Raw genomic sequence first — 18,694 nt, forward strand, 5'->3', positions numbered from 1 at the left:
AAATCTCTTTACATCCAGTTAAACAAGTTAATCATAATAAAAACACAATCTAATTTGTTGATTTGCAATTTGATAAAAAAGTTTAACATCATTTAAATAGTTGATTATTTATTTACATTGATTTAAAGTATAAGAAACTAAATACATGTGTAATGTTTGTATTAATTAAATCAGAATATATTAATACATTTAACTAGATTGAAACTGTCAAAATCTCAATAATTTGAATTTCATCAGTAAACTCCAATAAGATTAGTTAATTGTTATGAAAACAAAAACAAAAAACTGGCAAACAATTAGTTGCATTAGTTAAATGCCAATCAAAGTTAATCAACGAAGATGAAAAATCCTTGGCTTGATTCCTGGTGCAGTTTCTATGTAATGATAACAAAACGAAAATAAAATGTTAGTTAATTTGATTCATAATATTATCCAATTGTGATTCACAATTAGAATGATAAATAATCATTTCAAGTTTCTTTTCAGTTGCTCTTTTGATAACAACAATGTTTAGACAAAAAGAAAGGCCTGTTTACATCTTCTGTGTATATGTTTTCCTCCTTGAAGAAAATGATGGAGATGAGGATGAAATTGAAGATGGAGATGAGGATACGGATGAGGATGAGGATGAGGATGAGGATGGAGGTGATGATGAGATTTATGTCAACATAAGGAATCTTTTTATTATTACTTTTACTCCCTGTACCTATAATTGGATTAACTGTAACCACATAGAAAACTGGATAAACTTTATCTCTTTGCATTATCATTATCATCCTCATCCATTTACTTTTTTGATCAACAAACACCATCAATGATGAACACTTGGGAATAAGTTGCCTGAAGCGAAAAGCATCTGATTTTATTTACAGTTATTTAAGATGAAAACCTTTGGTATCTATTTGGTTCATTTTTTAACGCATCAATCATCACACACCATCAATTGTGTGTTGACTTTTCTATCATGATGATCACCGAAAATCATGATTACCTAGTTGTTTAGAGATTCATATCATGTTTTCATTGATAAATCAACAGTAACTTCAACTGAATTCTAATCCGTTAAATTCAAATTTACGAAATTCATTTTCCGTCTAACCAATTTTCACATTTCTCAAATATAAATCAGATTTTTTTCATCTTTTGCATCTTCATCTTCATTTTCATCTTCATCTTATAGGATCATCATAACTTGAGAAAAACTCTTTTGTTTCTGTTCAGTTGATTTCTGATTGATTGTTTATCTTGTGTTCAGTTAACAATTGATTGCTGATCATTATAGAGGTAATAATATGTTTCAACAAGAAACTCAATTCAATTGGTAGATGTAAATAATCAAGTTATTATTACAAATACACTTGAATTAATCTTAATTTGTTTCGCTCCTCAGGTAAACAAACGGTAAAATGTCAACAGTCTTGGAATCAGTGATTGTCGTTGATTATATTTATTCATTACTTGAATCGTTTTTTGTTTCGTTTATTTTAGTCATAATAGTTAAATCATAATTGTCAATATCTAATCAATTTGAATCTCAAGAGAAGAAAAATATTGATAATTTGAGTTAATCAAATTCTAAGACAAAGTGTCAATTATTTAGTATCGGTCATCGATGAGATTCAATAGAAAATTGTTCAATCATTGATCACATTGAACTTTTATCGAGAGTCTCAACTTTTCATCAACTGAACGACAATTGAAAAAACAAATTGCAAATAATATCCAAGAGCAATTGTCATTAAATTTTACCTATATAATCAATTATGATCAATGGTAATCAAAATATTATCAAGTTATCATTGACATAATAATGAGCAACAATGTTTCGGTTATCATTGTTTACATTAATATCTATGAATATGATTAATATGATAAAATGTTATCAATTTATCTCATGGGACTAGAGTTTCAGTTAATAAAAATATATCATAATTTTGTGATACTCGAAGGAGTTTGTGTCACTTAATCAAAACTAAATAAGATTTAAATGAATCGAGGCTCAGTGAAATGATCTTGGAGCTTTGATTATTGTTACTTTGTTTGGTTTGGTGGAAATGATCAAACATGATAAATGAAACAAAAGAAGTTCAATCTTTTACATGAAACTATTGAATAAATTGTTCGTAATATTATTGAAAAGTAGATGAATAGATGAGCATTTTCATGTCCGAAAGTCCGTTGAGTAACAAAAGGTAACTATTGGTGGAGCCTCAGGGCTCCATCCATAGAAATCAGAGCATCAGATCTCGGAACTTTTATAGGATAAAAGATGAAATTCCATGAAATTCATCATGACTCATGTGAACGAAAGGAGAAAATGTTTTTTATCTTCATCAGTTTTGCTTCATTTTCATCATCTTAACTTTATACTCTTTTTTTGCCTCATCTTCATTCTGGATGTAACCAGTTTTCCTGAGGGTAACAAGAATGAGAGATGATGGAAATGAATATGAACTGAATATAACTGGAAACTGAATAATATCAAATTCAATTAGGTATCAACCAGGAAAAAAATTGTTTCGTTAACTTGATTATAACCATCATAATAATAATCATTCTCAGTGTTTCTCTTCAATGAAATGTGAAGAGGCTTCAGCTCTTTTCTTGTTATCATCTTCATCTTCATTCTCATCACTTTTCTTCCTCCTCTAGAAGAAGAATCATCCAATTGATCATCCACCTTCCAACATGGATAAACACAGAGAATCTCAATGATGTTGATACATTTTTCATAGATCAACATTTTTATTGACAAAAAAGAGCAAAACATTTAACAAAAAACAAGTTAACTGGACAAGTGATAAGTCCGATGGGATTAGTGATCTTTTTGTCTTGATACAGTTACTTTGTCTATTCATCTTTGGGTCAATCGTTTTTTGTTTATTTAAAACAGTAACATGAAAACAAAAGAAGAAATCATTTTGTAGGAAAAGAAACGAAGAGAAAAATATGAAAATCAATCAAAATTGTTAAGAAAAAAAGAGTAAAACGAAAGATAATAAGAAGAAAATATCAGATTAGCTGATGAAGTGTGAAGATTAAAAAGTTTAACTGGATTGGATTAATGTCAAACAATATGATTATTAATTTTAGTGGAGAATAAGTTTAACCTTTAATCCAGTCTCATCTTCATCTTTAATCTGCATCATTATCATAATCATTACCATCTCTCAGGAGGTCTTTTGTGTTTCGAAATCATCCAACAACAAATTCGATGGATATTGTTTACTGTTTTTTGCATCTTCTTCTTCATCCCTAAATCTCTCTCTCTCTCTCTCTCTCTCTCTCTCTCTCGTCAAGTCCCTTGATAGAGATTTTCAGTTTACTTATCATCTGTCAATCAAATCTAACGGTCAATTTAACTGAAAATTATGTTCGCAAGAAAATCCATTGTCACCTCTCACACAAACGCGTCTCTTTCGGTTTGACCTCAAAATTAACACTAATCATCGATTCGTCGTAAATATTCAAGGTTATTGTTTAATCTTAAACATGTTAATACAAATCTCTTTACATCCAGTTAAACAAGTTAATCATAATAAAAACACAATCTAATTTGTTGATTTGCAATTTGATAAAAAAGTTTTAACATCATTTAAATAGTTGATTATTTATTTACATTGATTTAAAGTATAAGAAACTAAATACATGTGTAATGTTTATATTAATTAAATCAGAATATATTAATACATTTAACTAGATTGAAACTGTCAAAATCTCAATAATTTGAATTTCATCAGTAAACTCCAATAAGATTAGTTAATTGTTATGAAAACAAAAACAAAAAACTGGCAAACAATTAGTTGCATTAGTTAAATGCCAATCAAAGTTAATCAACGAAGATGAAAAATCCTTGGCTTGATTCCTGGTGCAGTTTCTATGTAATGATAACAAAACGAAAATAAAATGTTAGTTAATTTGATTCATAATATTATCCAATTGTGATTCACAATTAGAATGATAAATAATCATTTCAAGTTTCTTTTCAGTTGCTCTTTTGATAACAACAATGTTTAGACAAAAAGAAAGGCCTGTTTACATCTTCTGTGTATATGTTTTCCTCCTTGAAGAAAATGATGGAGATGAGGATGAAATTGAAGATGGAGATGAGGATACGGATGAGGATGAGGATGGAGGTGATGATGAGATTTATGTCAACATAAGGAATCTTTTTATTATTACTTTTACTCCCTGTACCTATAATTGGATTAACTGTAACCACATAGAAAACTGGATAAACTTTATCTCTTTGCATTATCATTATCATCCTCATCATGATACCACTTTTGTTGATCAACAAACACCATCAATGATGAACACTTGGGAATAAGTTGCCTGAAGCGAAAAGCATCTGATTTTATTTACAGTTATTTAAGATGAAAAGAAAACCTTTGGTATCTATTTGGTTCATTTTTTTTAACGCATCAATCATCACACACCATCAATTGTGTGTTGACTTTTCTATCATGATGATCACCGAAAATCATGATTACCCTGATTTGTTTAGAGATTCATATCATGTTTTCATTGATAAATCAACAGTAACTTCAACTGAATTCTAATCCGTTAAATTCAAATTTACAGAAATTCATTTTTCCGTCTAACCAATTTTCACATTTTCTCAAATATAAATCAGATTTTTTTCATCTTTTGCATCTTCATCTTCATCTTCATTTTCATCTTCATCTTATAGGATCATCATAACTTGAGAAAAACTCTTTTGTTTCTGTTCAGTTGATTTCTGATTGATTGTTTATCTTGTGTTCAGTTAACAATTGATTGCTGATCATTATAGAGGTAATAATATGTTTCAACAAGAAACTCAATTCAATTGGTAGATGTAAATAATCAAGTTATTATTACAAATACACTTGAATTAATCTTAATTTGTTTCGCTCCTCAGGTAAACAAACGGTAAAATGTCAACAGTCTTGGAATCAGTGATTGTCGTTGATTATATTTATTCATTACTTGAATCGTTTTTTGTTTCGTTTATTTTAGTCATAATAGTTAAATCATAATTGTCAATATCTAATCAATTTGAATCTCAACGAAGCATTCAAATTAAAACTTATTGAATATCGTTTTAATAACAAGACTCAATTACAATTAACATCAATTGTTCAACTACGTAAGTGGCCGAGTGATAAAAATGCGTTTAATGGTTTGCAATTCATATGACAATTTAATCAGTTGATGTTAATTGTGCTTAAAATAGTTTTAACTGAATCTGCTTATTTTATTAATTATTAGCAATTGATTCAATCTATTAAATCATTTGTTCAGATTTGAGTTTCTTTTGATAAAGTTACATTATCTGGATTAATGTGATAACAATAACACAAACATACAAGTTGTCAATTTAATTGACAGTTATTGACAAGGTCACTCAAATTTTAGTGGTCATGATCACCATTGACATTGGTTTTGTTAGGGCTACAGATTAACAAGAAAAGATTATGAGAGATAATCATTTAAATACATTGTACTAACATGTGCTGATTAACTTGTTAATCATTGTTACAATTTGCAAATGGATAAAAACTGTTCAAGTTCAAAGTTATTACCATTTTTTAATATTTTGTTGATTACTTAACTGAGTAGTTTTTTATCTCAAGATTTAAATAATGAAAAAAGTAACATTTTAATGAAAATTAAAAATAATTGTTGCAATCATTAGATAATCCAATTTATTTAACTCTCCCTGGTGATCGCTTCAAACCGAATTAGCTAACTAATTGCTCTCTAGATGGCAGGCATAGTACATGTACAGCGAAAGGGTGTTAACGCCATCTATTGGAATAGATTGACAACTTTCGAAATAAAAGTCCAACCTGGAAATTTAAATCTCGAGTCTTGTACACTTTAGATTAACATTCTGATTTTGATCAATTGACTCAATTGTATTGAGATTTTGATAGAATGAGAAATCATTTGATTGATTAAAGTTAATAAAATTAGCCTTATTATAGTTAAAATCCCTTAAGTTTTATCAGTCTTTAGTAGAGCTCAATTCTTTGCCAAAAACTCAACAAAAATCAAAAAGTGACCTTTAACATGATTAAATAACGAAGACAATGTATGCACTTTAGAAGAGAAGACAGAGAATTAGAGAAGACAAAGGTCATCTTAATGCAATATCATTCCCATTCTCAGGGATATTTAACATGGAAACTCTGTCGCTATTGAATATCATTCGAGGGCAGGTCTCTCTAATGGGTTCTGATACTCATACAACTTAAAGACTACATTAAATCTTTTGGCTGTGACAATATTTATTATAACAAAATTGTATTTTAGTAAAAATTAAAGCCAAATGATTGAGTTTAGATATAAACTAACAGTAAAAATGCAAAACGCTCGTTCATTTGGTGTCCATTGAGTCTCCATGTCCTCGTCAGAGTAGATGAAGCATTAACTATTAGCTGAAGAGACAATACCTATTCAAATCGTATTATGGATTATTATAAATTTATAAATCATCTCATTAATCCAATAATAATATAAAATGGAAAATAATCAGTACAAAGTGGAGTTTAATCTCATTACTTTTTGAATAAATTGCATAGTAATCAACAAGAAGTTATGTTTATCTGGTTTATAATAAAAAGAGTTGAACATAATTGAACTTTGGTTAATATTTGTGGCGATTTAAGACTTTCAATCCAACGGATTTTTAATCTGTGAGCACTTGATTTCTTGATTTGGTCAATCGGTCCAAATCCAGAAAGCCCAATTCTGGTTGAATAATCGGAAAGAAGATACTAATATTAATACATTGGATGCTGTGACATATCCCAAGTAGCGTTACTTGTATTACTAACATAATCTATCGAGTGATGAAAATTTCATGACTTTGATAATCTGATTACTCTGTTTTTTAATGTAATTTTTTGTCAAATTATCAACAGAATAGATTCTGATTGATCCTCGATAAATGAACCTCAAAAACAACCTGAAGACGAAATTACTAACAAAAATTAACAAGTTCTATAATCTGAATCTGGAATAATTCATCTTGGTGACAAAAGTTTGACAAATAAAATTCAAATCAATTCATCATTTGAAAGATTGATTATTTTCGTGAATTATTTAAATAACAAAATTTGGAATCAACTAAATCCAACTGATCTTTTGATTTGTTATCTTGATTAAAAACAAACGGTAATCCAATGTAGCTTTTGAATGGTTCGAGTTTGTTCATTTCATTGATGTTCGTTTAATTCGGTAAATTGTGAATCAGGGTGGATTAAACTCTAGCAATTACGACCAATTGAATTTCAGAAAGAAAAGTTTTTTCATTCTTCTCCTATTATTATCCAAACAATTGGTGTGTTTACAATTGAGTTATTGTATCGAGGGCAAAAGGACAAACAATCTTATCATTATTATTATGATTTATTTTGATTCTTAACTAATACCATGTTGATCGGCAATTGAATTGAAGTGAATTAGAAAAAATTTCATGTTCAAAAGAATATGATTCAGTCAAAGAATACAAAAAGCAACAATAACAATTCAAGCGATTCTCAAATGTTCATACCTCCAGGGAATTGATCTCTTCAAGAGTTAACAACTAAGTTTCAAAAAATTTAAATTAAATTCATTTTTATGTAACAGTTTAGTTTCGTGAACATCATTCATATAATATGATTACGATCTGAAGAAAACTTAATTAAGTCATGATAAGTATTGTTTTCATTGAAAACTGTTTATTACAATCAAATTTATCTTCATGATTAAGTAAGTTAACTATAAGTCTAACGATTTTATCATATTGCTTATCAGTGTTGTTGATTATCTTTTATTATCCTGTTAAAAATTACACAGAATTAGTTTTCATCTGAGTCGGATTAAAGAGTGAAAGTTAATCTGGTGAGTCTAATTGGTAATAGATTGGATTCAACTTTCAGCTAAGTTAAACATTGAATCGCTTTTTAAGTTTAAGAATAATCCATTTTGTTCATCTTACGAATTTTGATTTCTATTAGTATTAATTAATTTATTAATCTTTTTCAGCGATTAGCGAGAAAAAGGTTGAATAGGCATTAGCATGATAATGGAGCGGAAAAGAAATTAATTTAGACTGAATTGCAACTGCGAATTCAAGTTTATTTTGGAAATGATTGGAAAAGTTGAAAGAGTTTAATTCTGATGATGATTATCATTATTAGCGAAAAAAAAAGTTAATTGATTAAACTTCCGTGTTGAATGGGAGAGAAGATGAAGTGACAATTTCATCGAATGGTAGAGGAATTGATGGAGTTGAGAGGATGACAAAAAGAAGATGAAAAGAAGAAGCTAAATAGCAAAAGATGGAGATGAAAAAGAGGAGAAGAGATAAAATTAAACTCACCCTGAGGGTAATCAAAATGGCGACTGGTGAGCTGAAAAGAAGCAGAATGAGAGATGAGGTTAATAACGATGAATGAAACCATAATAATCATGATGAGGTGATGATGATGCTGAAGGTGTTAATGACAGTAAAACAATTGTTATCTTGAAAATGAGAGATTTAAAGATAAAAAAGTTCCAACTCAATGAAACCCATGAAATAGTAAATTATCTGAGTAAATATTATTTACATAATATTTTTTTCTACTTCTTTGTTCTTGAGCTTCATCTTTTTCTGTAAATTCTCAGCTTAAATATACACTAATAACTTTTACCTTTTTATATATCAAATCTAATTTAATAACATTCAGTATTATCAGATTATTTGTCATCGAAATTATCGAAATGTGAAAAACACAGCAAGAGAAAGGAAAAAAAATAGAAAATATAAGTTGTAGAATTGGAAAGAAGAAAAAATTGTTCGTATTAAAATACTAGTATATTTACTTTTTTATCTTTACTTTTCACTCTTATCCATGATAAATATCTCTCTCTCTCTCTCTCTCTACCGCTGGTATATTATAATAGAATAACTGATTTGCTAGGATCAACCAGTGGTTTCCATAGTTACCCTTTCGAAACCAGAATAATCTGATTTCCTGTTGCTTTTTTTCATACTTTTCATTTGAGCAACTGACTAACATTAATATTATCATGTGTGTCTGCATACACCCAATTTCATCATGAAAATTTCATCAAATTGTTTTGTAATAATCTTCAGTTCAACATGAAAAGTTGCCTCATTTCAAGCTTTTTGAAAAAAACCTTGGAACTCGAATAGTAAAATTGGATAAACATTATCGATATTTTTATCATGTTATCTACTTTTACCTTTAATTATTAATCATGCAACATGATACGATTCTCATTATTAACATTTCCATTCGCTTACCTTGAGCATTGAATTTCTCAATTGTTTTAAGTTTTTTTCTCAATTTCATTTTACTGGTTCTGACAAAATATTAATACCTTTGCACTCAAAGTGCTTATTATTATTGGAGTCATGATTTAACTCCATCTTTGTTTTATCAACTCATTCATTTCCTGAGGCTGTTGTTATCTTTGCGTAAATAGTTCATTATTTAAACAGCTGATGCCGTTTAATGAAAATAGATAACGAGTTAATTGTTATCTCCATCAAGAACATTTTAAGTATTTAATTAGCTGAAAGATATCGAGTTTATGGTGAACAAAATAAGATCCTTTTTAAGTAAATACATTTAGAGACTAAAAAGATGAGCTAATGTAAATACTGCGGACAAAGAAATGATGAAATTATCCTCATCATCACCTTCATCTTTTTATCGACAAGAATATAAAAGGGATCCTTTGAATCCATTTAACCTTCTTATCCATCATGTGTATCATGTTGAACACTGAGATTTGAAACATTAAAAGGGAAACTCAATGCAAGAGGCTTTGTCTTTTTCCCAAGGATTTGAGTTAAGTAAATAATGCAACATCTTTATGTTTAAAATGACAAAATATCATATCGAAAATCCTTTATTCTAACATCATTTGTACATTGGATTCCAATTATTGGATGAGAATTGAAAAATAGAAAGAAATAGAAATAAATATCATCTAGTTGTTGAGAAAATGTATTAATATGAAGATATTAAAGAGAAACTAGTTGAACTTACCTGGTATCTGAAATTCTACCTTTCGATTTACCTGGAAATCAGCTGAGGCTCATTTTAATTAACACTGCGAAAATTCAAATGTGATAATTAATTAAAAGCATTTTTGTTCACTCCCTTGATTCCTCCCATTTGCGTGGCTGTTGAATATGATATCAAGTTACAGGAATAAAATAACTTACACTGAGTAATGAATTTTTCAGGATGGAAATTGTTGCTTCTGTCATCAGCATCGAGTCAACACTAATTGATAATTTAAGATTAATTATCACGAGAATGTGAAAATAGGTAATTAAAAATCATTCGAATTGGATTATTGTAGAGGTGAAGTTTTTTTTATTTTGAAATGAATTAACTGCTGATTGTTGATCGATGGATCTCAATTCAGGTTTTGACGACAACGAACAGATTGATTAATAGACGTTAATCAAATCTTATACTCCGAAATTAATTTGGAATAAAGATCAGATTTACGGTCAATGTTCGCCGATCATCCAAACCCGAACCTAATCCAATTATCTGTAGACGACTTGATTTCCTTTGTTATCTGAATGAAACGGGTAAATTTGATTCAAATTAACGGTTAATTGTTAATATAAGATATTTAATGTTCATATTAAATGAGAATCCAAACGAGAACGAAAAGTTTTCTCATTAATTTGATCCTTTGTTTTTGGTTCGATTCTTTCGACTGTACATTTCAGGTCAAAGAAGCCAACAGTTAACTAGAAATGATAACTAATAGATTCTCTGTTGATTCCTGGTTATCGAACTTGTTTTATTGTTCTCTATTTTTATGTTATTCCAAGTTTGTGTCAAAGAAAATGTTAACAAGAAAAAGGAAGAATAATGAATTATTTTCTCTTATTAATTTGATTGAACCCAATGAAAATAATGATGTGACTGATGAAAAATAATCTGGTTCTTTTTCATCATTAGTATAATTTAAACTGTTAAGTTAATTGTCAAATTTAAAAAGACAATCAAAGACATTTTCAGCGCAGCCAACTGACAAACAATCAAAATCAAAATAAAGATTTGACGATTTGTTTCAGACAATCAAAGGTAATCAGATGAATTGGCTTAATGATAATCGATAAAAAAAAGATATCTGATTGTAATTAACTGTAATCAGATTGAAATGATAATATTATTGATCCGAATAAAACTTACCTTTAGTGATTTATTATTAATTTGGGTTAAGGTGAAAGTGATGGTCAAAGGTAAAGATGATACACTTTGTTTACCGTAACCAGAATTTTCTGGCAAAGGATTTTGTTTACTACTGTTTGCATTGAAGATGAAGATGATGAAGATGATTAGGGCGTCATCGACTTATTTGATTAAAGTATAACATGAGAACAGGTAATCAAAGGTTACATGAAAAACATGTTTGCTTGATGATTAAATTGAACTGTTAATCTGCAAGATTATAAATTGATTATTTTTGATAATAATCATCACACTTGAATAGTAAATCATTTTGGTGAAGATTTTGTTTGTAATACTCAATGTTGATCATGTTAAAGGTGAGAAGATGATGGAAAGAAACATTTTCTTTGTTTATTTGTTGCAGATGCAGAAAATAATGTGATGAATTGAATTATTGTTGGTATTTATATTATGTTTTTAATTTGAATACCTTTTCAAGTGACATTCGGATGAGGTGAATCTTGTGTTCAAAAGCGAATTCAAGGTATTCGAGGAAAAAGGTAAGAGAAGATAGAAGGAGAGATGATGATGACGAAGAAGATAAAGGATGAGAAGAAAGGGAAAGAAGATGAAGTGGGAGTGGAGTGAGGAGGTAGAGAGAGAAAGAGAGGAAGAGATGAATGTATTAGTAGTCATGGAGGAAAAGACATTGTAACCAGGACTAGCAACCTGTGGATAGAAGCATCAGCCTAAGGAGAGACAAAACCAGAAAAGAAGAAGACAGAAAAAGATGTTATTCTGAAAACGAAGGAAAAAGAAAGAAGATAAAGAGATAAAAAGATGAAGATAAAGAGTATGCGTGGATCGATATTGAATATCGATTGAGATGCTATGATGCTCCGAGTTCTACTCATTCCCTTTCTTTTTCTCTCTCTTCTTGCTTTTCACTCCCAAGGATAATCCTGCTTATAGCATCCTCATCATCCTCATCATTCTCGTCATCCTCATCTCTACCTTTCTTTTTCCTCCTCCATAACTGTTACCTCAAAAATATTTCATTCCCTTTACAAAGCTATTTTTATTCATCCCCATCTTTATCATTTTCTCCCCTTTTCCTGTTTCCCTTTTACCTTATTGTTTCCTTATTTTCGGGTTACATTTACTTTTATATCAAATTCTCTTGTTTATCTTAGCCAACCAAATTTATGATCTGATTCAAATTGATTCCTATTTTAAATTAACTAAAGTTTTGCAACATTTAACAATCATTGAAGAATCAAATTGAATCAGTTTACAATCGAAACACTCACCCAGTGGATTGAACTTGCAACGATTTCACTCATTTATTTGTGAAAATAATCGATTGAAGTTTTGAACGATCGAAATCAGAGAGATTATAAAGAGCTATGAGCTAATTGTTGATAAGACACCTGATTGATTTTTGTTTTCATCTCACGAAATAATGTTTTCTAATTGGCAATTATCGAACCTTGATCCAATTCTACAAACTTACATACGTATTTTTAGCATCTTACAAAATGTATTCTGGACTGAATTACGAACTGATTATTATCGAAGAATTTCAGTGGGCAATCAAAGTACAGAAGGCAAATGGAATAAATCAGAGGACTTACCGAAAATCGAGATTGTTATGACTTTTACTCTTATTTTTTTTATCAGAGAGAAAAAGAGAATTTTTTTATTTATTATGATTATTTCTTTTTTCATCATCCACTTTCTTCCTTCTCGTACCTTTCTCACCTTTGCGTGTCTAACCCAGAAGAGGAAAACATTTTTCACACAATTCTCAATGGATCTGTTGATATGAAAATTGCATAAACCAGAGTGTGCGTGTGTATTTGTTGAATTTGTATCTCCTTCATATGTATTCATATTCTGAACAACCAGAAATACAGACCGAGTGAAACAATTGTTTTCATATTTCCATTCCTATAGAGTGCATACCTAATTCCTAACAAGTTGCATACCCTCTTTATATTATATCACAACGATTCTCTTTCTTTTTTGCATATTATTGATAAGAATATTATTTTGATGATTATGTTGATAACAGAAATACAGGTAATGGTGTGTTAATCTGTCTTTAATAAAGCAATCATCATAATAATAACAATGAGATAAATCAACAATAAAAGTAACAAAATAAAACATATTATCATTTGATACATTAACTAATAAGCAAAACAAAGTTACTATTCAAACTCACAATTCTCATATTACTTCAAGTCAATAAAACTTAGTAAAATGATTAGATGAATATATCAAATTGTTTTAGTAATTAAAGTCTACATGAAGTGGCCAAAGAAAATGTTGCTTCTCTCAATATGATTGTATTAATAGTTTTAATGACGATGTTGATAATACTAAATATTCATAACAATTTCTGTTTTGTAAGATCATCAAAGTTACACAAATATTAATTGTTATCAACATAATTCATAGTTAGATGATAATGATTATCCGAAGGATATTTATTCTTGTATTAGATTAAACGTTGAATCTTCACATTTAGTTAGTATTGAGTCAAAGAAACCGAGAATGATAAAAGTTATTTCTTATTATTGCATGAAGATCATCATTGTCATGAAAAGCAAAATATTGAATTATTCTAGATGATTAATGTTTTCGTTAGGAATTTGAAATATTCGATAAATTTGAATCAAAATTGCTCATGTTAAACGGGTGATGATAATGATGAAGATACACCGATTTTCCTTCATTTCCATTGTCAATTCATACCAATCCTCAATTTTATTTGAATCAATCTCTTTCTCGTGAAAATAATCCTAGTGATCAGTTTTTTTTCACCAAACTCAGATTCCGGATTTAGATTTATGAAGTGTCTCAAATAGGAAATAAAGGTCTTCGTAGTGTTAAGATGATCATGTCAAGACCTGTGAATAAAGATGCACCATGTAGCTTTTTACACTTGAGACTCTGGTGATGCATCTTCATCATGTTAAGTTCATTTCTTGATATTCTACCAAGAAAATCTGTATAATTATTCAGCAGCAAAGTAAATAATTAATTCAATTCATGAATTACATGAGGTTCTTCAAATTGATTTCAAAAGTCTAGTTTCAAGAGTGAAAAGTTCACCTCAGAATGTTGGTGATATTAAAATGAAATTACAAAACAAAAAACAAGAAAATCGTGCAAACATCAATTGAGCTGAATGAGTATCGATTTCCCTTCTTCGTCGACTTTACTTAGAACCATCAGATCTAATTCTTCATAATTAGCTTTCAATGGAAATATCTTGGGATCTTTCTACTCATAATATCATCGCTTATGAATTAATGATGATAAAATTTCGCATAAATTGTAACAATGTAAGAAAAATATAAAGCGAACACTCGATAGCCTCTATATTTAATATGTTCAAAAGTTCATATCGAAAATTGTAATAGTACCTATGTAATCCATTATAAAGTAGTTGATACTCATCGACCCTTCGATTGTCATCTCCATGGTGTTTTCCCTCCATTACTAAGGAAATTAAATCCTCTGAAAATAAAATATACATTTTGTATTAAGATAAATGCAACAGTAAAAATCGTAGCTTAATCCGATTATTAACCTATGGAAACATGAGTAAATTTCTTATTCTGTGATTATATTTCTCATTGAATATTCGTGTTTATATCAATAGGAAAATTCGTAACTATGTTTATCATAAACATGATAAATTTTGATTATGAATTGATATTTGATGAACAGAGTTTAATCCAAGTCGAGTCCCTTTTGTCCAAACTCTCATCAGAGTTCGTCACATCTTCTAATACAAAGTATTTATCGAGCAATTTGAATAATTCATTGAGAAAATCTTAGTTTTCATCAATTTTTTCTATTCAAAGTGTAATTTAATCCGATTCTTCCATTGTTATCGACACTGTTCAAGTTCTAGTTTCATGCTTTCATCGAGATTACAGTAGCTCGAAATTAAGAGAATCAGAAATGACTTAAATCAGCACTTTCTGTATAAATGAATTATCGAAAAGAGTAAAATAAAGTTCATTCAAAAAATACCTAAGTTGAAAGAAAATTATGGATTCGAGTTTCTTTTCTCTTATATTATCAAAAAGTAAAGAAAATTTCCGTAAGTGACAATTGAAGCACTTGATTGGTCAGTAAAATAACATTAGCAGAACTTAAATACAAGAGAATTGGAAGTGATAACCTGATAGAAAACAATCAGTTGCGATTCAGCCTAAATTGTTCATTTCACCTCAGATTCAATTCGATAAAGTGTTAGTAATTATGAAGTTGCAAGTGATATGCAAAGTTAATTTGTTTCACTTTATGTGATTCCCTCTGAGGAAATTCCATTAATATCAAGATTCTCTGTTCAACAGGCTCACCTTCCCTCTGGAGTTTCTTCTCCATTCTAAATGACCCATATCTTCATCTTTCCTTAATTTTCTTTTCTACTTGCAAGACACCAAATGATCAATACTAATTTAACTTCATGTTCTTATAGCTCATTTCATCTTTTAACGTCAATTTTTGTTCCAAAGTGACAATTTCACAAGTGAAAATCCGACAAATGCCGAGACCAAATGAAAATAGACCAGAACGGAAATTGTATCGCTTTTGCATCGACTTGACTCTCTGGAAAAATCTAATTCGATCCGTTGTTTAGAATCGCTATTAGACATAATAAACACACGATTTAGGTAAAAGTTCTGATCTAATTTTGCCCAAAATTAACTAAACAGTTAATCCTTTGCTTTCGGATATTTTAGTTGCAATTAATTTAAACAAAAGTAATCTTATTTTTCCCGGTCAAAAAGTAACCCAAAATGTCATTTTTTATGCTCCCTACTGTATGTAAATGTGCATACTAAATGATGGACGCATTTTAATCAAATTTTAATAATTAAGCGATAATCTTGCAGAAATTTTCATGAAAAGATTTAAATCTAGTTTTTGTAATTCTAACAGCATAAACCATAAAACTTAATCAAATGTTCATTAAAAGGATGATTAATACTAATGAATAATTATTTATTCTCAAGCATAAAAAAGGCAAACAAACACTTCAAAGTAAAGAAAAGTTTACTCAACAAAACTGATTAAACAAAATCTGAACAAGTTGAACATTTCGAGACAGTAATGGTCAATCTCGAAGCGAAGCACAAGAAGAAAATGAAAATTTAAAATTTCATTTAGATGAGTGTCCATGTGCAACGATTGCATTGATTAATCGATAATTAATTTGATGCGTCAAAAGCTATCACCTTATTCAGAAAACTTCTCGTTAATAGAAATAACGATCAAATGAAAACAAATGATATTCCATTGACAAGAATATTTCATGTTGACAGAACTAAATGATAAAATTGATGTCAAATTTACGATAGAACTCGAAGGCATTTGATGATTTTTTAATTTAGATGTACATGTATTCACAATTCAATAGATTATCCAGTTGATTTACGTTTTTTAGATCTTCGATTCTTGACATCAACGTTTTCGTAGAAATGAACACCGACTTTCTTAGATTTTTGAGCTCTATCAAGTGCTCGTTTTTGTTTACTGTTTAGTTTAACTCTCTTTTCTTCAGGTTCGGGTTCAGGTTCAGGGCGATCATCGATTTCTTCAATTGCTTCCATTTCACTGTCATCATCAATTTCGTCGTTTTCATTGTCTGAATCATATGCTGTTTCGTCTTCAACAATAGTTTTACAATCATCTTCATCGAAAGCAGGTTCGACTTGGATCTTACTGAGTCTCTGCTTAACTGATTGAGTGACTTGAGTTGTTTTCTCTGGTTCCTTTTTGTCATCAGTCTCTAAGGTTGGTGGTTTCACGAAATACGGAAGTTTACCACGTTGGAAATCATTTAAAACCATTTTTGCCGCAGTCGAAATGTCCGGTTCACCCTTTTTCAATAATTTGCCAGTACGTTCACAGAGTTTTGACAGAAAATCTTCAGCATTTGTCCAAGAATCGATTTTGTAAGTTTTAGTAACATATTCAGGTTTCACTCTATTGAGAACTTCTTCAATATGATCTTCTGGAGTTTTTATATTTTCAACTCTAACTACACCTTTTAAAACAATATCGGTGTCATCATCGTCAGTCGGGTAAACAATACCTGGACAATCAATAAGAAATATTCGTTTCATCAAAGTGATGAATTGCCAAACTTTAGTTTCACCAGCGATTGGAGCAACATTACAAACTTTTTTCCCTCGTAATGCGTTGATCACAGAGCTTTTACCAACGTTTGGATATCCAATTAAACCGATGCTGATTTGTTTCTTATCTTGATGCAATTTACCAAATTGTCGCAATAGATCAATCAAAGCTCCTTTGCCGAATGGATTTTTAATGGATGAATGGAAAGCCATAGTTGGATATTCTGCTGACAGAATTGTGACCCATCTCTGAGTGACCCAAACTGGAACTAAATCACATTTGTTCAAGATTAAAACCAAATGTTTATGAGGTTTTTCTTTCTTTAAAAACTTTTCCACATGAAGTGACCTAGTGCCCATAGGATTCCTCGCATCCAAAACTTGTAAAATAACATCACTAGAATCAATAACTTTGAATAATTCTCCCCAAATACGTCTTGATGTACCTGGAAATTGATAATTGATCGGCAGACAAAAATGAAATTAGATCTTGAATTGAGACCAAAGCAATTGAAATACTAACCTTTTTTCATTATTGCTTCTCTAACCTCATCTTTTGGAATAAAAATCTCGGATACCAAATCTTTGTCTTTATCGGCATCATAAACTTCGGCCTTTTTATCTGCTATTGATACCAATTCATCCAATGAATTAATTTTCAAGTTTGGTCTCTTACGCTGAGCCTTTTTACCAAATGTATTATTAAATGAATCAGTGTCTAGAATGTGAACATTAGCATTTTTAGATTTTTCATTCAATAAAGTGATTGGTAGATTGGTTTGTCTCATAACAACTTGGTAAGGATCTTTGATGACTTTCCCAAGTTCTTCTTGGAAACTCTGAAGAGCTGATTGAGTTATAGTTCTGGTGTTATTAAACCATTTTTGGTTAGGAGCGATTCTTGAAACACTACCAGATGGAAGCCAATCTTGGAATGGAGCAGCTTTAACTATTTTACCCTTTCTATCTCGAATTGGCTTTGAATTTTTGTACATCAATAGCCTCTTGATTGTCGCTCTATCCCGAAGGTTTCCTTGCTTGGGATCCCTTGGACGATCAGGATTCATTGAATGATTACCTTTCTGGAAACCCTCATGGGCTGGTTTCTTACCTCTCGTTTTACCCATTCCTGTAAAAGAAAACAACAAACCTTTAATCAAACTGTCTCTCAACAAGCTTTCAAAAGACTATTAATACTTACTGATTAATGATTAATCGACTTTCTACTTTAAAAAAATTAGGTAAACAAAAACAAATTTATTAACAATTTTCACAAAAATTTTTCTCTGACAAAATTAAATGAACACATTGAAAAACATTTACGTTTCCATAGTAACTCAAGGT

At 29.7% G+C, this 18,694-nt stretch overlaps 2 protein-coding genes across 2 annotated transcripts in view; both read right to left on the bottom strand.

The window, feature by feature from the left end:
* The window catches only part of LOC128396387 (trafficking protein particle complex subunit 13-like), a 110,715-nt gene that overhangs the window by 7,207 nt on the left and 84,814 nt on the right, over positions 1-18,694 (bottom strand). The window lies entirely within an intron of this gene.
* On the bottom strand, positions 16,574-18,691 carry LOC128396384 (nucleolar GTP-binding protein 2-like). The gene is made up of 3 exons (XM_053356951.1): positions 18,552-18,691; positions 17,874-18,479; positions 16,574-17,796 (listed from the first exon to the last, which is right to left on the bottom strand). The coding sequence occupies exons 2-3, from the start codon at positions 18,475-18,477 to the stop codon at positions 16,631-16,633; spliced, it is 1,770 nt and encodes a 589-aa protein (XP_053212926.1). The 5' UTR covers positions 18,478-18,479; positions 18,552-18,691; the 3' UTR covers positions 16,574-16,630.

The sequence above is a fragment of the Panonychus citri genome, unplaced genomic scaffold (genome assembly GCF_014898815.1).
Source record: "Panonychus citri isolate SS breed McGregor unplaced genomic scaffold, ASM1489881v1 Contig00144, whole genome shotgun sequence".
Lineage (NCBI taxonomy): Eukaryota > Metazoa > Arthropoda > Arachnida > Trombidiformes > Tetranychidae > Panonychus > Panonychus citri.